The sequence below is a fragment of the Varroa jacobsoni genome, unplaced genomic scaffold (genome assembly GCF_002532875.2).
Source record: "Varroa jacobsoni isolate VJ856 unplaced genomic scaffold, vjacob_1.0 contig00294, whole genome shotgun sequence".
In the NCBI taxonomy this organism is placed as follows: Eukaryota; Metazoa; Arthropoda; class Arachnida; order Mesostigmata; family Varroidae; genus Varroa; species Varroa jacobsoni.
In genome coordinates, this window is record NW_019214444.1 from 16,578 (window position 1) to 36,677 (window position 20,100).

Below are 20,100 nucleotides of genomic sequence, written 5' to 3' on the forward strand. Positions count from 1 at the left end.
TTTTCATTTTGTTTTTCAAGTCTTTACTTCATTTAACCTAAGGGATGCCAGCATCCCCTAAATCAGCAACTCGATTTCTTGTCATAATTCGTGTCTTCAGCATCACCAAATTATAAACGCAATCATATCTATATATTTCGACCGCAGCTATATAAAGTGTTCATTACTGTTGTTACATTTTTTTGACACAATCCGTGTTTTGTTATGTATACATTCGGTACTATACTGTAGCACAATCTTTTCTTCGTCGTTGGTCGAAAGGGGCCACCCGGCGATGAATAAGAGTCAATAAATACAAATTTCTCATTTATTTATCTCCATTCTATGCAAAGATCTGTACAAGAAGCAACGACCTGTTGTATAATAGAAAGCTAATTACCTTAGGCTCAATGTCTGAAGCTAACACAAAGTGTTTTCGGCTGGATTTCGCACCACACCTATTTGGATAAATGTCGTTGTCCATTAGAGCTGACATCGTTACTACTAATATTACATATACAACTAACTTGTTGTGTGCTTAACGTAAAAGCTACTTTGATCATCGCGCACAAGTGTCAAAGCCGTTAGTGTAAAACTTCCGTAGGGCCTACTTTCCGTTCAGCCAAAAGTATGTCCTCTATAGTTTGTCATCACTTAGACGAAAAACAATATAAATAACTTCTTAATAAGAACTTCCAAATTTGTGTGATAAATTTTTCATGATAAAATTATATATCAATAAAAGACTATACCTAATTAGTTACATAACGCATGCTTAAATAGGCAACCGTGACCGCTAAAAAACACGTTATCATTGAATGACACACTGCCAACAAATACAAATCCGGGTCTACATCGAGCGCAGTCCGATCTTGGCGCACGGTGTCCCGTACAAAATCTCAGCAGGAAGATTGTCGCTCTCACTGTGCAACTCTCGTTTTAGCCTTATAACGAGGTGGATCACAACAAGTCATCTATCACCCAATATACAAGCCTTTTGAACGGCCTTAATTTTTCGTGTAGAATCTGGCACATACCCCTGCTACAAACCACTCCTGCCATTATCAACGCGGATAGGAACAATAAGGCAATGTTGATGATTCATCGGGAAATGCTATAGGAGACAAAGGGTTGAAATAAGCGGTGGCTGGGGACGCTTATAAAGGCAAGCGAGGTCTATTCTGAGCGGCTGATATCCACCCTCAACAACTTTTTGACATCGTTTCTACTATTCGGTGATAGGCTACATTTTCTAGGAAATACGGATGCGTACTTGCATACTCGCACATGAATGTGCGAGAGCAGTGCATCCTGGTGTTGAAAATGACCCTTCAAGTCGCGGGATCTACTGTTGTGTTGATCTTTGTGGCTAAGTTTTACTGTCAGTTAGCAGATCAATTGCATCAACAGTGAAAATTGTCGGCGTCACATCTTCCCGATAGTTGGTTAGGGAAATACACGCGACTGATTAGGAAGTTACAGCAATTGATCATTACATAAAAGGTGTTTGGCACTTCAGTGCAGTGAATGGGTATGTAAACGTGATATTTTTATGACACCGAAATACCCATGCGCAGAAACAGGCCGTAATTCAACTAGCTATTGATAATCTCACTAAGGCATCTTCATTCTGTTATCATGGGAAGAATTAGACGGAGCGACCACCACTAAATATCAGATATGAAATTCCAATCGACATCGTTATTCACGGCAAAGCCCTATCGCACAGCGACTGACAACAAACCCTGAAGGTTTTTTTACAGTACCTTTTCCCGGCTAAGTAAAACTATGAAATCTGACAACTCGAACGCCATAGACGGTATGTTGTTGACACCCGAAGACCGTAGTCCTGCTTAGCAGCTTACGTATGGCACATACAATTCTACTACTTTGGCCACGTTCGCGGAATCTTAAAAACTCTGCCCTATATATAACCCAAATGTTGCACCTCCTCAGTTCTGATTTACGATCCCTTTAAGCAATGAGGCCTTGAATGCTTCCTTAATGCGCAGTGATACCCCAGAGCGGTTCAATACCCGTACAGCCATGATATCTTAATGCTCGTTGCTAGAATAATAAGTATTTAAGAAACGTGGCGGCTACCTGATGGCTGAAAGTCGTACGAATTCGAACCACGTTTTCTTATTCGGTGGCACTTGATTAAGTGCTTCTTGACTCAGACGCACCACACCTTCACTGTACCACCGTCTCCGTCACCCTGATTTCCATCAATGCCATTCTGTTCGAGTGAAGCTGCAGAGATGCTTAGCTTGCTGGCGGGCACTTCAATCGGCGAGATGAGATTCGAGGTCGATTTTGAGTTGGATGAAGCAAGCTGAAGCGACGATTGTGTCGATGAACTTCCTGCGACTGCCGAACCGCACTGCATATTGCCCAGAAGACTTGCCTAGAAAGTACGCGAACATAAACATTGATAATCATGGTTAAATTTGTTTTTATGATAACTATATCTGACTACGATGCAACTAATCAATGCTGACTACTAGTAATGAACGCACAAAACATCGGAACGGTAGAATATCCACGCTGAATATTGCCTTTGACTGCCGCGACAAGAAACTGCACCCGAGACCAATTGTGACCTGTTAGTTGCGAGGTAACGCAGAGAGTATCCTAGCCCCTGACCGACATAGTAAAGGAACATTCCCTATACGACTGGAGTCATCCAAACATCGAGAAAACAACAACAGACAGTATGTGTGGTTTCCGCCACGCTCCTGGATGACTGTCATAGCAGATTACCAACTAGCAAGGCGTTTTAGTCACACGCAATGTCTCGTCAAGCTTTTGATGTTAAACATTGAGAATTTTTTTTATTGGAGTATATGACAAAAGCCGTCTCGCTGATTTTTTGTTCAAGCAAATAAACTTAATCTCGATATGCTGTGTGCTACTACCCAATCACAATGAATTAACCGGATAGTGACGACACTGGTATCTCGAAGGTCACCCTTTATTCTAATTTCATTCTAAAGTTAGTTCCTCTTCACGTTTAATTTAGTTTTCAGCAATATTTACAGTTGGGGAGTCGTTGCAGTAATTCTATCTGCTTCTTGTTTAAACGCAGAGACACACGAGAACAGCGTTAAAATACCGATTGATAACTGCTGTTTTCTTGCTGGCAGGTACGTCACATGAACGCTGATGGAAAAAAGACCAGCGAGTTCGTAGACGCCAAGTCGACCAAATAAGAGGATTAGTCATGGATTTTGATTACGGAGATGAGCGAAGACTTAAGGGAACCCGGTTGCAAGAGTAGTTAATCGTATTTCAGGTACCCTTCCTAGAACTACATAAGAGCCAAATGAAAGCTGTTGCCAAGTTATTTGATTTCGTTCGGTGAATACACGGTTTCACCAAGGAGGTGTTACGCACCTGCCCAGACAAATAGACATCCATATTGTACTCGACACGTATGAAGCGGCCTTGTCACCCACTGAAAACTACAGCGCCCTTAGCCTTAGCTTGTAGATCTCTCGCGGCAATTTTTTTAGGCGGTCTCTAGATCTCTTTTAATATGCCCCATCCTTACCAACGAAATAATCATTCGCCTATATTAAACGACAGCTTGAAGTAACGTACGTGCGCACATAGCAAATACGCAACCGTTCGCTTATTTACTTAGTAAACGGAGAAATGCGTTTGCTCATCGCACACTCTTATACTGGTAGAAACAAGAAATACCATAATATAATATTGAGACACTGGTTAGTTTAATGAATAACTTTGTGCATCTGAACAACAACAAACTTGGATGCAGGTTATTATTAGTCGATTGTAGCCGGTGGAAAAAGCGTGCACAGACAGGCAAACCGTACTACAGCCAAAACAGATATAAGCAAGAGGCCGTCCATTATCATTATTGGACGTGCGTCAAATTCGACCGAAAAGAAGTATCAATAGGTGACCGCCAGATTTCGTGTCACGGCCTTCACAAGTGGCTCAATATCAAACCAATGTCAAAAATAAACGAATTTCGATTTTTAATTTTAGTTCTAATCATGCACGATCGGAGACGTTTACTTTTCTCATTATCACAGGAATACTAAGCTAACGCTAATGCTACACCCTATCATATACCCATGAAAGCTAAAGGCACAGCTAATTACACGATAAAACGGATCAAATCAATCAACTGGACTGATTATTCGGTGAGCACACAAAACATAGACAAACAGGTTCAGATGTTTGCACACGGAGATACCTCAAATAACGCAAAGCGTTAGGATTCGGGTGAATTTTGAACGGTAGAAGCTTTAAACTATCGTTTGTTGTGCTAAACGCCGCTAAAGATGGAAGTGGGTAAATTGGATCCCTCCCGCGCTCTCTATTTGCAGACGGTTCTACAGGATCAGAAGAAGAACTGAAATGCGAATGTTGATACTGTAATAGTACTTTTTATATGATGTATTTGTCACGAGAGCCAGAAATACATTGTTACCACATTAATAATATCTAAACAATGCACCGCGCCGTAAATACGAATCTTCGGTATATCATTACTACAATTTTTCTATGTTTATATAATTTTATTTACAGTAGGCCACGTAGCCTTGATATGCTGTATCTACTGGGCAAGCGAGGGGAAACCTCAGCTTTTCAGCGCCCGGGCTTGCCACTTCATTGTGCTTTGTGACTGCGAACTGCAATCAGTCTGATACCCAATACTGAACACATACACACTACTCGGCTACCTTGTTCGTTAGCGAGCACAATGTCACTACCGAAAGATTGTTTATCAAATCTCTATAAACATAAAAACGAGGTATTCCGGGCATAGGCATTACCAAATGTGATCAGATCAATCTCGCCAAGATTAGTACCGTATATATATATATATATATTTTTTTTTTTTTTTTTTATTTAGGTATATTTATATATAAATAAATATATACCCATGAATCCAACCAGTCTCGTACTCATCCCACATGTAACGATGTATAGTGCGTCATGGATTAAAAACGGTAATAGCATTACAGAGTAAGAAACAAGCGTTTTTGATGAAGCTACACACTACGGATTTCTGCTGTTTCGATCTAAAGTAACATATTTGCACAGGTCAAAGAATAGGTGCTTTTAAGGTGGGCCCTATTTTTCATTTCCGGTTAAAATCCTGCTTAACTTGATTAATGGCCTATTTCTCCTTCTGACTAACTAATCAGGTTGAGAACGCATGTTGCCAACCTTCTAAAGCCATAAAAATGGCTTTCGTTCAATCAACATGTTCACCTTTCGATTAAATGAATCCCCTTCCACCATTTACTCCGATCCTTTCTCGCAAAAAAGTACTATCTCTGCGTAAGCCATGTCTATGACCAACGTAGCAGCTACACAAGATTGGTATACCTTATTTGCCAAACGAGATCCAAACTCCTTAAGAGATTCATCCATGGCCGCACGATCAGGTATCGTCTCATCCTTGCTACCCGTCCTGAAATATCGCCCCAAGTAACGAAATATTATTATTTATGCTGCATCATACAGAATACTTCATATACTTGCACTACGATAAATTGGAGTAGATTTTTCATTTTTTTTGCATTCTACGTATATCCAGCCGAAGCATGAGTACTACACCGAAAAGTACATAATTTTACTATTACTTATTATCATAAATAATTGCTTCAGAGGAGTGAATCAAAAAGCATTCAATTTTCTCCCGCTGTTATTGGTATTCAAGGAAGCAAGGACAGAATGTCATGAGGATCAGACCTTCCTCTGAAGGAAGAGTATCGCCGGCGCCTGAATGACTGTCCGACAATTATAAATATGACTAAATGAAAGAACACTCTTCACTATCTGCTTTGGACTACGCATATCAAACATGTGTTGAATAGAAGAGCCATTCAAAACGGATCAATACAATAATACTGACCTTCTGTGGTGGTGAGTAAGCGCTACAGAACTAGCGGCTCGCGCATGAATCGAGCTTCGTTGTTGGAGCACCCGAATCATGGCGTCACGCTCAGCCAGTTTGCTCTCCATGTCCTTCAGACGGCTCTCGAGCTCGGCGCCCCTACGGTGTGCCGCATGTAGTTCATCCATTTGGCGAAGTTTCTCACTTCGCACTTGTGAAATGAGTCGTTCCGTCTCGACCGAATTTCGCTCAAGAGCTGCAATGCGAGCGTCCTTGGGTACTGATGCAGCGTCCACGGCCATCTGACGAAGTGCGCTTTCCTCCAAGTATTTCTGTTCCCAACGCGCCACCTCTCCTTCCAAAGAGACGACCTTTTCTTCATAATCCCTTCAAAAAGAAAAATTTGAAAAACATCAGCGTCTTCCCGTCATTGTTAGTAGCCACAGCATACGTCATGATCGAGCGCAAGGCGTGTTTAAAATCAAAGCAACTCTACTGAAGTGGACTACTAGCATGCGTCTTTTACGGAAACGTAAAACAATCTGATGAAGGAACGGTATGCCTGGAGCAGTATATATTTGGTAATGACATTTCCAAGATTTCATTCACATAAACCTGTTTATGCCCTTATCCGTTAACGTGAGAGAATGACGCTTGCATATATGATCGTCTGCTTGACTGCTAACGTCATTAGCAAGATATAGGCTACATTCAATCTGCGTCTGAATGAATTGCATAGCCTATAATGATAGAAAAAATATTCCGCCCTTTTACGTAAGTCTTATAGGAGCACCCGTAACCCTAAATCAAGCGTCTATAACATAGTCTCATATGATCGTACTAGCAGTAGATGCGTTCGTACCTAATTGTCTTGCGAAGGTCTTCAACGTCACCTCCTGAGTTTGCTAAATTTCTTCCAAGGCTCTGAACATCTTTCTCAAGCTCAGTTCGCATGCGTTTTTCCATTTCGAGTCGTCTTTCGCTGGCTGCCTGCATCTGTTGAAGAGCTCGCTGAAGTTCGTGGACCCGCTCTACATAGAACTCCTTCTTGCGGGCCTCCTCTTCAAGCCGGACGATGTTGGCTTGCGCGTTCGTCAATGCGTGGTCTAGAATCTCGATATGCTTCCGTTGCTCTGCTAGTGTCGCTGTTTGGGCGGCAATCTCCACGTCCTTACGTTCCTTTTCGCACAATAGTTCTTTATCTGCAGTAGATAGATACAGCGAAAAACAAACGGCAACTCGTGAACTCTCGTCTTAACCGTTCTCTTTTCAATGGATACAAAATTTCTGCCTATGTAGATGGTATAAATTCGATAACAACAGATACTTTTATTTTATTTATTTTTAATGCTTTCTTATTTAGTCGTACTTGTAGATTACGTAAACTATAAATAGATATTTGTATACCACAGTTTGTATACCAAAAATTAGTCAAACAGCAAATAATATTGGAATTATTCATGCGCCAAGCTATTATAGCGTCTGATGAATTAATTATTAATAGAATAGTAAAGTAAACGGAACATGTCACAGCTGCGATGCAGATGATCCTTTGAGCTCTCAAACAAATCACAATACTGCTGGAAACCCATGGCCAGGATCGTATTATCGATGTGATCTTATCCCAGGTAGGTATTGGATTGCTTGAGAAAGGCAAATTAGTAACATGCCTAATGTCACAATTGGTGATTAGTTACTGTAATTATTGGGTAGTCCAATAAGTCTGAGCTCTACCTGTGACCACCTGCTAGACACTGGAAATTCAATGTAGCGCAATAGTATTACTGTCGATCGTTTCTAAGATAACTCACTTTGTCCAAGCAGCTGTGCAATAAGTAGATCTCTGCGGGATAGCTCTTGCTGCATTTCGACAAAGTTGGCATCAGCATGGGCCGGACTAGCAGCTAGACCTCGACGTAACCGCTGAATCTCCTGTTCCATTCGCGTGCGTAATGCCGTTTCAAGACGTTCGCGCTTTTCATTAGCCACTACGATTTCTTCTTGGGCTTCGTGGAGGTGCTGCAGTTCGATCTCCATTCTTTCCAAGCGCGAGATCTGGGAAATAGCATAGGATAATACAGATGCATGTTATTACTATTCTCATTATTGGTTATCAATTATGCGCAATATCTGAATTTTTTGTCGACATATATTTTTTTCTGAATGTACCTAAGAGAGGGGGGTGGAGATTTCTCTGAGGACCAGCGGTCCGCCGTTATAGTTAGCGGCTCTCAAATCTCCTAGCCCAATATCCCACAGACATTTCCAAATCGAATCTCCTTTCCTTTCTTTCGAAGTCAAGGAGAGGGGGTGGCTAAAACACATCGCAGACAACCTACGATCGTTGCAAGTGTTATCAAAATCATCTCTCGTACTAAAACGCTGCAAAATCCAGGTCACAATTTCCAGAACTGTCCGAGGAACCAAATAAACCAAATTTCCTACTGGCAGGCCTCTCTTGACGAACTGTGTATATAATGGCTAATTTCAGACGAACTCGAATGCTAACGGTTGAATGACTTGCACTTATGTCGACTCGGCGATACATCGGCATATTGAATTTAGTTCATAGTATAAATACGATACAGTTGGAAATTTTGTAGAACCATGGAAAACAAGCGACCAGATAGAAAAAAATACCCTCATTTTCGTCCCCTTTCTTCTTCCTTTGGTTTTAAAGCCCAATGAAAAAAAATTCACACCATGCACATCTACATTAACAGTAACACCTTTGCAGGAACAGTTGTGGCTACTCTGAAAATATCTACCTAGCAGTAACAAAAAATACCTACATATATATTTGTTAATATATAAACTTTACACACCTATTCTAGTTAGTCATAGGATATATTGTTAATTACATTATTATTCTATCATTAGAGGTAGCATCAATCATATTTCCGTTCATTTACCTTCGTATGGCAGAGATCAAGCTCGGCTTTGAGGGCCTGATTCTCCTGGGAAAGAAGCGATATAATTTTGTTGCCGTTATCGTCCTGGGGGACAGTGATATCTCCGAGCTGTGACATGTTCACGAGCGTACCCTGACCAGCAGGGGCCATTGGAAGACTACCATTGACGACGGACATTTGCAAAACGGACAACTGGTGGTTGGCCTGAATTGGCTGGATCCCTTGCAAAGTCTGCAAGTTAGTGATCCCGACTGGCATGGCCTGTGGGGTCATTGATACGCCTGAAGGACTTGGTAAGTCAGCTGCGGCTGGAGAACCGTTTGAAGACGTCGGTTGAATTTGGATCTCTTTCGCTGAAAACAAAGTAATACAAAATGCCAACACGTAAAATGCATGAATAAAAAAGTACCGGCAATTATTCTAACTATTTTTATCTTCAACATCGTAATAATAGTATGACTACCATTAATAAAAAAACACGGTAAATGAATCAATGTGAAGTTAGCTAATGAACAAGTTTCTCTGAATGAGATACTTCAGTCTCATTTACGACGCATAAAAACAACTTACTGCCATTTTTTGGACCCCGAAATGATATCAAACAAAAGCCGTGTACTGAGGCTTCGATTCAAATTTTTTTGTTTGCAATTCTCACTATAGGTTCAACTAACGTGCGTGATAATGAACTCTATCATATTGCCGCAGTATATTACAACGAACTTATGACAGTACCTCATAATGTAGACGATTAAATATGGTAAAACGATAAAATATGGCAAGAAAGCTGTCACGGGTTTTTGCCATATCGAACTGTGTCGCCACCAAGCGGCTTTTTTTTTTGAACTCATTCGAAGTCTTAAACTTCGTTTAATATCATTGTATTTTTCATAAGGAAAAAACGCGTGCATATTGTGTATACGTGTTGGTAAACGGGCGCATCACGTGACAACAGCGTGTTACAGTACCTCCAATACAGCTAAAAACAATTTCGAGAGTCGCTCCTCAAAAAAATAGTCTACTTCAAAAATGTGAATCAATTCGTTCAGTCCATCGTCTACGAGTGACGTCGCACTTCACAATTTTTAACTTTTTTTGACTAAATCCTTTTTAGTGCAAATGTTACTACTACAGTTGCACTTTGTTCATTAACTCATTTCAGCAATTCATCAATTTGAATTGAGTAATGTTAATAGCCTCGTGGAGTCTCTCTATTTAGGTCAGCAACAGTGATTTGAATGTAGTCTTCGAATAAACTTGGGTGTGACAATAATGCCATACCATTTACGCGTTCCAAAGGACGATCAAATGAAAAAGCCAGAATTCACCATGAGACTTACCCGTCCTTACGTTCCTCTCCACTGTCTTGTCTAGAGGAATAACCATTGACCTTTGAATGCTAATAGTTCACGAACATACACTCAAACAGCGTTTCACAAACACATCCTTGTCAGTCGTACAATGTCGTAGCAGGTCGGCATGGCTTGCAACTTGTCTGCGCTGAGAATTAAATCGAATTTCTAGTAAAATAAAAGTAAACTCCTTCAGTAGTTACCGCACAACTCACTTTTTACGATTTATATCATAGTATAACAGAGAAATGGTACTAAGCTAAAGACTGTGCGATGTCTGTCTCGAAATCCGTTAACGATGAGGAAACGATGTGCTAGAACAACCTTAAAATTGTTAGCGGTTTTGCACTTGCCGATTTGTAAACGAAGCAGTTATTTTTTCTATTTGCCTTAGCCTACCTTCGGCTTAAAGTGCCTCATAACAACCAGCTCTGAAGTCTCTTTGGATTGGAATACCTAAAATTGTGTCACTCGTCTTGTGGCTAACACTAATCTTGCAGAAATGAACCATTTGGGAAACTGTGTAATAAGGTCGATCAGTTATACGCGTCCTGGTTGGAATCAATGTATTAGGCTCTTAGAAGCGAGTCCGGCGGACTTTAAAACTGAATAACTTTTGAGCCACGCACTGCTAGCAGACAAAATTTGGCAGGAAAATACTCTAGCCTTTTAAAAAAACTTGTGAGTGAAGACTCGCCGAGCTTATTAAAAAAATAGTTCAGAAGGGAAAACATTTTTTAGCCTCGAAAATGAATGCTTAGTGGTCAATTTTTTGTTCCCTAAAGACCATAGAGATCCGACAAATCATCAAAGATTGGCAAAGATATCACGTAAAAAGGCTTTAAGCGAAAGCTTAATACGCGAATGATACAAACGTTTCAAGAAGCAAGACTAGAGTATTGAAAACCAACGAGAAGATGACTAGATGTCTTGATCCGAGGTACAAGAACGCATTGCTGTAATCGAAAATGATGTTTACGGAATCAGAGTTTGGAATCTAGTCTCTGTTAGCCAAAACTTGCATTTCATATGTAGCGTTCACATATAACTGAAAATTGAGAGACTGATTCTTAATCAGTCTCTTTTTCTTAAAAGTCCCCCGTGAGTTGATTTTAAGTCAGTTAAAAACGCGTGTAATGCATTTAACGCACCATATGTGGAACTTGAATTATTGAAAAACCCGCCTGAATCATACAGTCTCTATAGAGGAAGGGCGGTTGAATCTCTACCAGGCCCAAGTTTAGCGTCGACCTAAAAAGATATCGAATTTGGTAGCAGTGCCAAGTAAGTTCGAACGGTACTACTAGCAACGGACAGCACAGCGAGCGAAAACATGCAGTCTGTTTGTTCCAATCCATTAAACCTGATCCCAATGCCTCAATTGATGCCTGAATTAAGCAAAAAAATGCCTAACGTTGATTTCAACGCACCTATTCTATCAAAATCCGAGTGATTACGGGGCTTCTCATTCCTTGAAAGAAGCAGCTGGTAAGCAAACATATTCAAATTCTGATTTACTACTATTCACACATTCAAGTTTCTCCGTGCACTTCTCTGGCTGGCAGAGAAAGAACAGCAACGTGAAAATACAACACAGTAAATGACGTAGATCGTAGCGTATCGAAAAGAGATTAGCCAGTCGGCCGTTTGTCTGACTTCCGTGGGTACTACGAAGAGGCCCTGCTGTGGCCGGTGCCCACGGGGTGGTATCGGGCCTTCGCAGCCGACTTCTTCCTCCTTATTTGCCCCCGCGTCGTCAGTCAAATGGAGGCATTACGTATGGAAACGCAAATGGTGAGTATATGACTGTACAGAGGCTACCACAAACGTAAAAAATACCTTTAATACATTAAAAAATCATCATTCTAGCCCAACTACTTTTAAACGTTATTCAACTTTGAAGTCCGCCTGACATTTTACTATTTCGCACGATACCGAGTTAAATTTTTTTCCATTGATGAAAAAACTGCATGCAATTTCATCAATATTAATAGGATGCGATAGTTAATACTACCGATTAGCTTGACAACTACAAAATAATTACCTAGCATAAAATTTCAGCAAACAATAAAATTTGCATGTTACGTTATACTTCAAGTCTCAATATTGAGCAAACTATAGTTTAAGTAGACACAGACAAGCCACGCAAAAATCGATGACGTATTAATTTGAGTAGATTATATATATACATAGTCAAAGTTGCGAAATCAATGCTGTACAACCTTACTGTAAATGTTCAAAAAAGAAATATTTATACAAACGTTTATTCTGACCTTGCGCAGTTACAAATATTAATGCGACATGCTTCGATCAATTCCAAACACTTAGGAACGCGTTATAAGACCGAATATATACCTCAATATTCATTCAAATGTATCAGATGTTAGCTAAAGGGGCTACAACACTGCCTGCTATTCTAATGAAGACTGACATTAAAACTGCCACAGTGGCAATTATGACGAAACTGCATCAACAGGAGCGCCGCGCTAGAATATCTTACGCTACATTCTCCCATCTTTGCTTTGCCCCAGCTGCTGAATTTGACTGGGGATATTTCAACCGGCGTTTTCGATACAGAGCCGTCTTCCATTATAGCCTAATTAAATCATACTGTCAAACTATCATAATTACTCACTGTAAAATCTAGCATTACTCACCTAGATGTTTAAGCATAGGACTGTTGTCGAGGTAATGCTTCGGTATTTCCGTGATTTCCTGAACTTCTCTAGCGGCTTGACTTCCAACTCCTTGGGTACTGGCTTTGTGATTATTAATCATTGGTGTGCTTTGTGCTCCCATAAGACCAGGGTACGGGGGAGCTTTACCGTAGAATGGCGATGAATAGCCATCAATGGACGCGTTATTCCTTATGACAAGAGTGTTATTGAGCTCATCTGCAATCAGAGTCTCTTCACCCTGCGGTTCCTGACGTTCACCGTGAGGTGGAATACCTTGTGGTGCAAGTCTGTTATTCTGGCTATTTGGACTATTGACGCCACTACCTCCATTGGCGTTGGTTCCATTTCCAACAACGCCATCAGCAGCCGCGAGGTTCTCTTGTGAGGCCGACAAACGACCGTCCAGCTCAGGATCGGATGCGCCCGACGCACCTGACGAATACGACGCAGAAAACGATGGCACGGTAATAACCGCCGTTGAGCTGGGGTACGCAGCGGCCGTTGAAGGGGTCGTACGGACACTCATCCTGTGGAAATAAGATACGGCACAAATCAAGTCAATGCAAACGATGCTAAAACACTGGACATTCAAATTGGATGGTTGACTTATACGCAAAAGTCGTATATGCTGGAATGGATGTATACGTTAATATTGAGCTTAAGCTTTACCGATTTACCATTTGAACAGGCATGTTGGAAGCACATTCGATACCTTTGAACTGACTTCGAGTATCTCCAATTTGTCTGGGCCGATCTTAAAGACAGACATCAATTAATTTGCGTTTGGCTGATTAAAAGTATAGGTGTTAAAAAAGGAGCAGGCGATGACGAGCAACCGCAATTAAAAAAAAAAGAACCTTGTGTAGCCCTTTCTCGTTGTTACCACAAAATACTAGTTTAGTTCAAAGTGTTGTTGGCTAAAATTCAAAATACTTCAAATTCAAAATACACTAATTCAAACTAACATTTAACTGTATCAGCTTTCTTCATGGCAGAGTTTTGCCATTATACAGTTTGGCCATGTGATCCGCCTGCCTATACCCGAATAGTTGATGGTTTTTACCACACATAACTATTAGCCACAACTATGTAGACAGGAGCGAATCTAACCTAGCGGTCACCACAAACTATCGCAGTTGGTGGATAGTAGAAGATTCTAGAAACTCAATAATAGATTCGTGCATTTTATAAAACTTTCATTGCATGTACAATTCAGGCTAAATCATATCTTAGCTAGTTAATCTAATGACATCGCCAACGATTATTGCTACGAACGCAACATTCTATCGATGACGACCGTCGAATAACCTAAACCCGTCTTACGGCGATGTTTAATAGACATTATTTCCTGTACAAGTGCCCAGACCTAGATTATTCACTCGTCAGCTTTCAGCCGATAGATAGTAGGAAGGGCTTTTTTTTTTCTCTGTTTGACAACTACGCCATATAAACGGCGTCCCCGAGGCATAGTTTGTACCTTTACGTGGTATGCATTATAAGATATGCTATTGAAGAGGACAAATATCGTTTGAAAGCTTGTCAAGTACACGTCTTCTGTTAAAACATTAGGTGCTTCTGTATAGCTGAGTTTAGCTGATCCACACCGACCACCACTACTGGAACCGTTGAGATGTTTGTCTGTCCTGTGAGGAAGTATCTGTCAACGTGTGATGCCGCTGCCGGCGTCAGGACTGTCTATTCAAAGTTACCAATCGATTATATATATACATACAATCAATGAAAAGTGGATCAAAAGCTCGTCTACTACATTAATAATAATAATTTATTGACATGTGCAGATCATTTCAAAGAAGCTGCTAAATTTTAAAAAGATATAAGTATCATATGGATATGCGTTGTAGGCTAGTTTCCTTCAAAAACCACGTGTCCAAAAACCCTGCTTATAATACGCGGCTACTAGCAGGTGCGCAATTATCCCCTTCATATGAGCTATACAGGCATTGCAGATTACGTATACATGGAAATAAATACGGATCAAAAATAGCTAGCAACTAAGTTAATAGCGAACGTCAAAATATCATAAGAGACTATTTCGGAATACTTCATAATATCAAATAATATTGCACAAAAAAACGATTTTCGGAGTTATAAACAACCAGTACAGGCACCGATTTATATTCGATAGATCTGTATGAATTGATAACATATTCGTACATACAAGCTGATGTCATGATAACAGCACAGTCCCATAGTCCTAGACGAACCCAGCCACACACGCACGCATATTTGCCAGCGTAATCTTATTCTTTTGATTTCATTTGTAAAACTGCTACGGCCAGTCGTCGCCTCCTCATTCATAATTGATACTCAGCTTAAAAGCGGCGCAGGATCTGTAATCGTAGTAGCTTCACCATAGAGCTCTTTACAAATATCGCACCTGAAATCGCATACCTGAATCTGGTCTTCGTGTCCAACCAATTACGATGGACCAATTCTTAGAGCAAGCCGTGTCTGCGCGTGGTTACGTGGCAGCATAACCGTTTCTTTGCCTTCCGCTTTCCATCTTCCATAAGGCCAAAAGCGGTGTCTAGCAGAGAGTTGGCGTATTGTATTTACTAGGGAGCGAAAAAGATTATTACGATATATTCATACTACTAATAATACACATTTGTGGACACGAAAGCGTTCGTCATTTATGGTTAGGACCAGTTAGGTCAAATATTTGAGCGCGGACAGTTAAACAAGCAAGTCAACAGAGAGGGACAAAAAGATAAAAAAAAAAAAAAAACGAGATAAACTAGATGAAGCGGCATCGATACTATTTGTGCATAATTCAGCGAGCTGGACCATAGACAACAACGGTGCGACTTTACGCAGCAGTTATCCAGTTTTGCCTGGATCAATCAGTAGTACTAGACAGTGTTGGTAGCAGCGGTGGTTTCCAGTTGCATCATCAAAATATAAAATGGGCATACCGAACGGCCGCTAAAGACGTCATGCCACAGACTCGACCCCACGGCACACATAACTAAGTAAAAACCTGCAAGTCGAAATGTGAAACTCAATATAGCTACAGTTACTGAGCGAAGTTGCGACCGAAAGTATGGCCTCAGCTCAACAACGAAGTCCTTTGGTATTAGCGGTCTTGATCTAATTCACTGAAGGGGAATATTTACAGATGAAAAACGGTGCAGAGAGAGAAAGAAAAACCCTTTTGCATACAGCGCTGTGTTGCTTAATACACGTAACTCTAGCAAAAAGGATAACGATGGCGGCTGTAACGCCGGCCACGAAAGTGGAACAACAATAGCAGTAGTAGACTTAGCAGCTGTTGTCTGTTGGCAATCGTGGGCGGTAGACGGCGGTACCATCGAGATCAAATGAACCATACGCTAGAAACACCATAGAGGCCATGCGCTCTCTATCAAGAACTACTACTACCATTTAATCGGAGAAGTCTCCTTGAGTCAGCATTCCTTGGCGAGTCTACGCCGGACAGGCGGATGGACGGAGTGACGGGCGTGCGGTCGGTCGTACAGGCAGTCGGATATCAAGGCGAACAAGAAACGAGCACAGAGTCAAATAGAGGAAGAAAAAATAAAGAACGAGAGAACCACTCGGTTCCAGTCCAAGCAGCATCAACAGCGACCGTATCGTCGCAGTCAGCGGAAACTGAGATACCCTTAGTTGCCGTACAGCGAGCATCCCTCGTTGTGGCACAGAACCATGCGCTTGACGCTGACCGCCCCAATCGCGATGGCAATGGCGACGGCGACGACGCGTGCAACACCATCGACAACAGCAATAGAAGCGGAGTCCGCTTTTGAGAAAGTACCGACGAGCCCTGCTGACGATGGCCATAATGCATTCTGCCTTACGTGTGCTGTCTGGCGGGTTACTGCCGTTTTGCGACTGCACTGCTACGAGCATTCTATGAGCCTTTGTGCAACGACGCATCAGTGAGGAACTATTTAACGTATTAACAATAATAAAAAGAACAAGAATAACTATAATGATAAAAATAGCAATAATAACGCCAAGCTACAATGTGGGAAAACAAATTGGAGCGGAGGAAGTCTTCCCTCGAAGTGAATGTCGTGTATTAGAGGAACATATGTCGTTGCATCCTCAAATACACGCAACCACAGTTACGGGAGATTCGCCTATAAACAGACGCACGCCATAGGAAGGAACGTTTATCAAAATGAAATATTGAGGCGGAGCTACATTTGTTTGACAACGCTGAGATAGCTTAGCGCCCGTCGCTCTTTTCGACCCGCGTAGGTTGTCCCTTGTAAGAGTTAGCCAAATGTTTTCCGGTTGTGTTACTCGCTCAGACAGGTAATAACACAGGCGATTTAATAGGGTTTTTACTAGCAAACAGAATAAATGTCTGTAAGAATAAAAGATGAGGTACGTCCATGTGTGCACCCTTTCATCTATACTGAAATGAATGGCTGATGGTTTAGAGAGTGAACTGTTACTGCCGGTGCTACTGTTAAAGCAGCTCGTGCGACATAACCTGGCTGACGCTACGACCAGCGTCAAGGGAGGAAAATGAATCGCAGTGCGGCGGCGAGTACTTGTTACGCCACCCGGATTCGATAGCGAGATGATGAAAAGGACGGAATCACATGTAATAGTCTATGCCGGCTCTAGAAGTGTAAGCAAAGCGTAACGAAAACGTGAGCTACAGACTTGCATGTGGACGTTAAGACTCAGAAACAAATATTAGAGGTTTTGTGTAACAATGGCTTATGCTAGTCGACCCCTACTCATCGTCGTCATGTGTCGTAGGCAAGTGCCCCGAATAAAAACACAGGAGTCGCAACTATGCAGTTAACGAGATTCGTTTCCATTGTACAGAATGGTGCAGGGCAAAAGTAGGAATACGAGACAGAAAGAATGAAAATTAAAATTAAGACAGAATAAATCGAATCGACTATACACTGATGATAATGATGTAATACTGAAATATTTTTGGTGAAATTCTTCTGGATTGTCGCCAATCATGTCAATCGACAAAATGGGTCATGTACTCTTCAAACTCTTGACATATGACATCAATTAAGTTTACCAGACAACGTTATGTCCCCATCATCTGTCGATACAATCGACTCGATGTCTCATCTCAAGAGGGTGCAACACCGGATAAACTCGATCTGTAATATCTTGCTTCGGTTCTAGCTAAAATATTCAAGTACCTTCTCTCTGACCCTTTACTTCCTATTATCGCCCATACAGCAAGCATTGTGACTCACTGCATGCACTGCTTCCCTACACATTTGCTATATATCTATTGAGCGACCAATAATTTCCTTACAGCAGTTTTCCATTTCCACGCTATTTACGTCACAGCATTCAATAGTGAAAACGAAGTAGTGAATTGCAGATCTCAAACTTTTCCGGAAAATAGCTTCTCTAGCTCTGATCATTTTCCTGTTTATAGCGTATAACAGCATTAAGTAAGAACTCTTAACCAGGCTAATCGTCACCGTCGGAATGCGTCGGCGGGCCGTTCTCTCTTTGCAATAGCCACTAGCAATCCAAGCCATTGAATCAGCTTGTATCATCGTCTGTCCTATGTCGTTAACTTTCTAAGCGCTTATTTGTTTGCAAGTTTGCCTGGTTTATATATTATCAGTCGTTTATACTACTTATATCAATGCTATAATTATGAACAGCCTCTGTGGTAAGCAAATCATGTTCCAGCAATTGTTAGGATCAACTACCAGCAACGTTTGACGATTAACTGCAATGCTAACGGCCAACAAAATGGGCTCTAACGAACGGCCGGACCGGAGACGGTCCAGCAGCATCGGTGGTACGACTTGGGCCTGCTGCGAGTTGACCATCATGCTTTTCATCCGTTCGCAGCTCGCCACTAAAGTCGTCGCTGCTGCCGACTTTGGTAAGTCTACGGCGGCTATCGCTCTTACCGTTGCTGCAAGCGGTGATGGCCAATCACCGGACGCTCCCCGGGTGGACATGCGAATGGATGACGACCGCAACGGTGGCAGTGCCGGCGGCGACCGGGCCGATGGCGGCTGCTGAGCCAGAAGAATTCCGCGAATGCTTTCAACGGTTATAGCTACAGCTGTTGATGACGATGCAGCTGCTAGCGGACGTTCTGCCTGCAGCGCCTACAGCGAGGGCCAACGCCGGACCAGTGGCAGGCAGCAAGCGGTGAGGTATGATCAAGCCTTCCGCGGCCATGTTGGTCGCGAATCTTGCTGAGGAAGTTGTGGCTACGACACTGATTAACCAATCGCCAAAGTAAACAGCTAATATTGGGACAATACATAATGAAGGACCTTCTTGTATCGTACCTTAAGAATCAAATGTACCCTCGGTGTTACCTTCGTTGTCGTTTGGGCGGCGACGTAATGTTCTACTAGATTCAAGCCGGACACCGACACTAAATTTTACTTCGTAATAGTATGCTACTTATCAGGGCAGTATGTAGGTAACAAGGGCAGTAGTTAAGAATATTGAAGTAATATACAACAAAAAAGTTTTTCTTTGTATAATATGTACTACGAAAGTACATGAGATTTGGCCTACAATGTATAACAAATTCAGGTAATGTTATTTACAGTTCATTTGTTAAGAAAATCAGTCTTTATGTAGCAAAATCATGTTAGCATTAGGAAACTTTAAATAGGATTGGTCTTTATACCTAACCGAGTTCTGCATATGAGCCTACAATAGCAATACGAACGTCTATTCATGGAACGCACAGCTATACAAGATCCAACTTAATAACACATTTGGTAATAATAACGATAACAATAGGTTCAGTTGTATTCTATGCAAGTTTTAACAATCATTTTAGCAGTTTTGCATTTAATCAAAAGGCGCTACGCATATGACCAATCAAACATCATCTATCCATGCAGCAAAACGGGATGCGACATCTGAAAGAGTCTCTCGCGAACAAACGTATGGTATAATGTCTCACCACGTCTAAATTCAACGTCTGAGGTTTCGCGTTCACTGCAAGCGCCACTCAGACGAGCATTGCCCAGGCGCCTGGCGAGCCCTTCCAGTAGCATCAAACATAGGGTGTCTACGTCCGGTTTCGAACCTACACCATCCGGTCACTAAGTGATTTTAATTTTAGAAGGCAAACAAGTAAACATGTTACGATTGCATAGTTTCACGGGGGCGTCTCACCGCGTTTACACAGTGGCGAACAGTTTTTTCGAATATTTGCTACTGCTCGTTCGGTAAACCTCACTTGATACTGGAGCGACATTTTTCCTCAACGAAGGTAAAAACAGGGCGCTGCTCGGGCGCTGTATCTTTGTCCCACAGATAATAATCAGTTCCTAATAAAAGCC

The 20,100-nt window shown here is 41.5% G+C and overlaps 1 protein-coding gene and 1 long non-coding RNA gene across 5 annotated transcripts in view; one reads left to right on the forward strand and one right to left on the reverse strand.

Moving 5' to 3' along the window:
• The window catches only part of LOC111271044 (uncharacterized), a 21,376-nt gene continuing 1,276 nt past the window's right edge, over positions 1-20,100 (reverse strand). Inside the window, exons 1-9 of one of the 4 annotated variants that reach the window (XR_002686619.2) lie at positions 14,976-15,115; positions 12,776-13,323; positions 8,770-9,122; positions 7,669-7,912; positions 6,720-7,059; positions 5,876-6,244; positions 5,347-5,431; positions 4,205-4,363; positions 2,297-2,386 (exon numbers count right to left, since the gene is read on the reverse strand). Coding sequence is in view for 3 of the 4 variants with exons in the window: in XM_022851584.2 (XP_022707319.1) it covers positions 2,156-2,386; positions 5,347-5,431; positions 5,876-6,244; positions 6,720-7,059; positions 7,669-7,912; positions 8,770-9,122; positions 12,776-13,323; positions 14,976-15,115 (2,310 nt within the window). In the remaining variant the exon portion in view is untranslated. Of the gene's footprint in view, positions 2,387-4,204; positions 4,364-5,346; positions 5,432-5,875; positions 6,245-6,719; positions 7,060-7,668; positions 7,913-8,769; positions 9,123-12,775; positions 13,324-14,975; positions 15,116-15,208; positions 15,286-20,100 lie in introns of those variants that run through there. The other 3 variants (XM_022851586.2, XM_022851584.2, XM_022851585.2) reach the window with 3 other exon arrangements.
• The window catches only part of LOC111271048 (uncharacterized), a 7,114-nt gene continuing 4,354 nt past the window's right edge, over positions 17,341-20,100 (forward strand). Inside the window, exons 1-2 of the long non-coding RNA XR_002686620.2 lie at positions 17,341-17,420; positions 18,635-18,948. This is a non-coding gene — a long non-coding RNA (uncharacterized LOC111271048). The remainder of the gene's footprint in view (positions 17,421-18,634; positions 18,949-20,100) is intronic.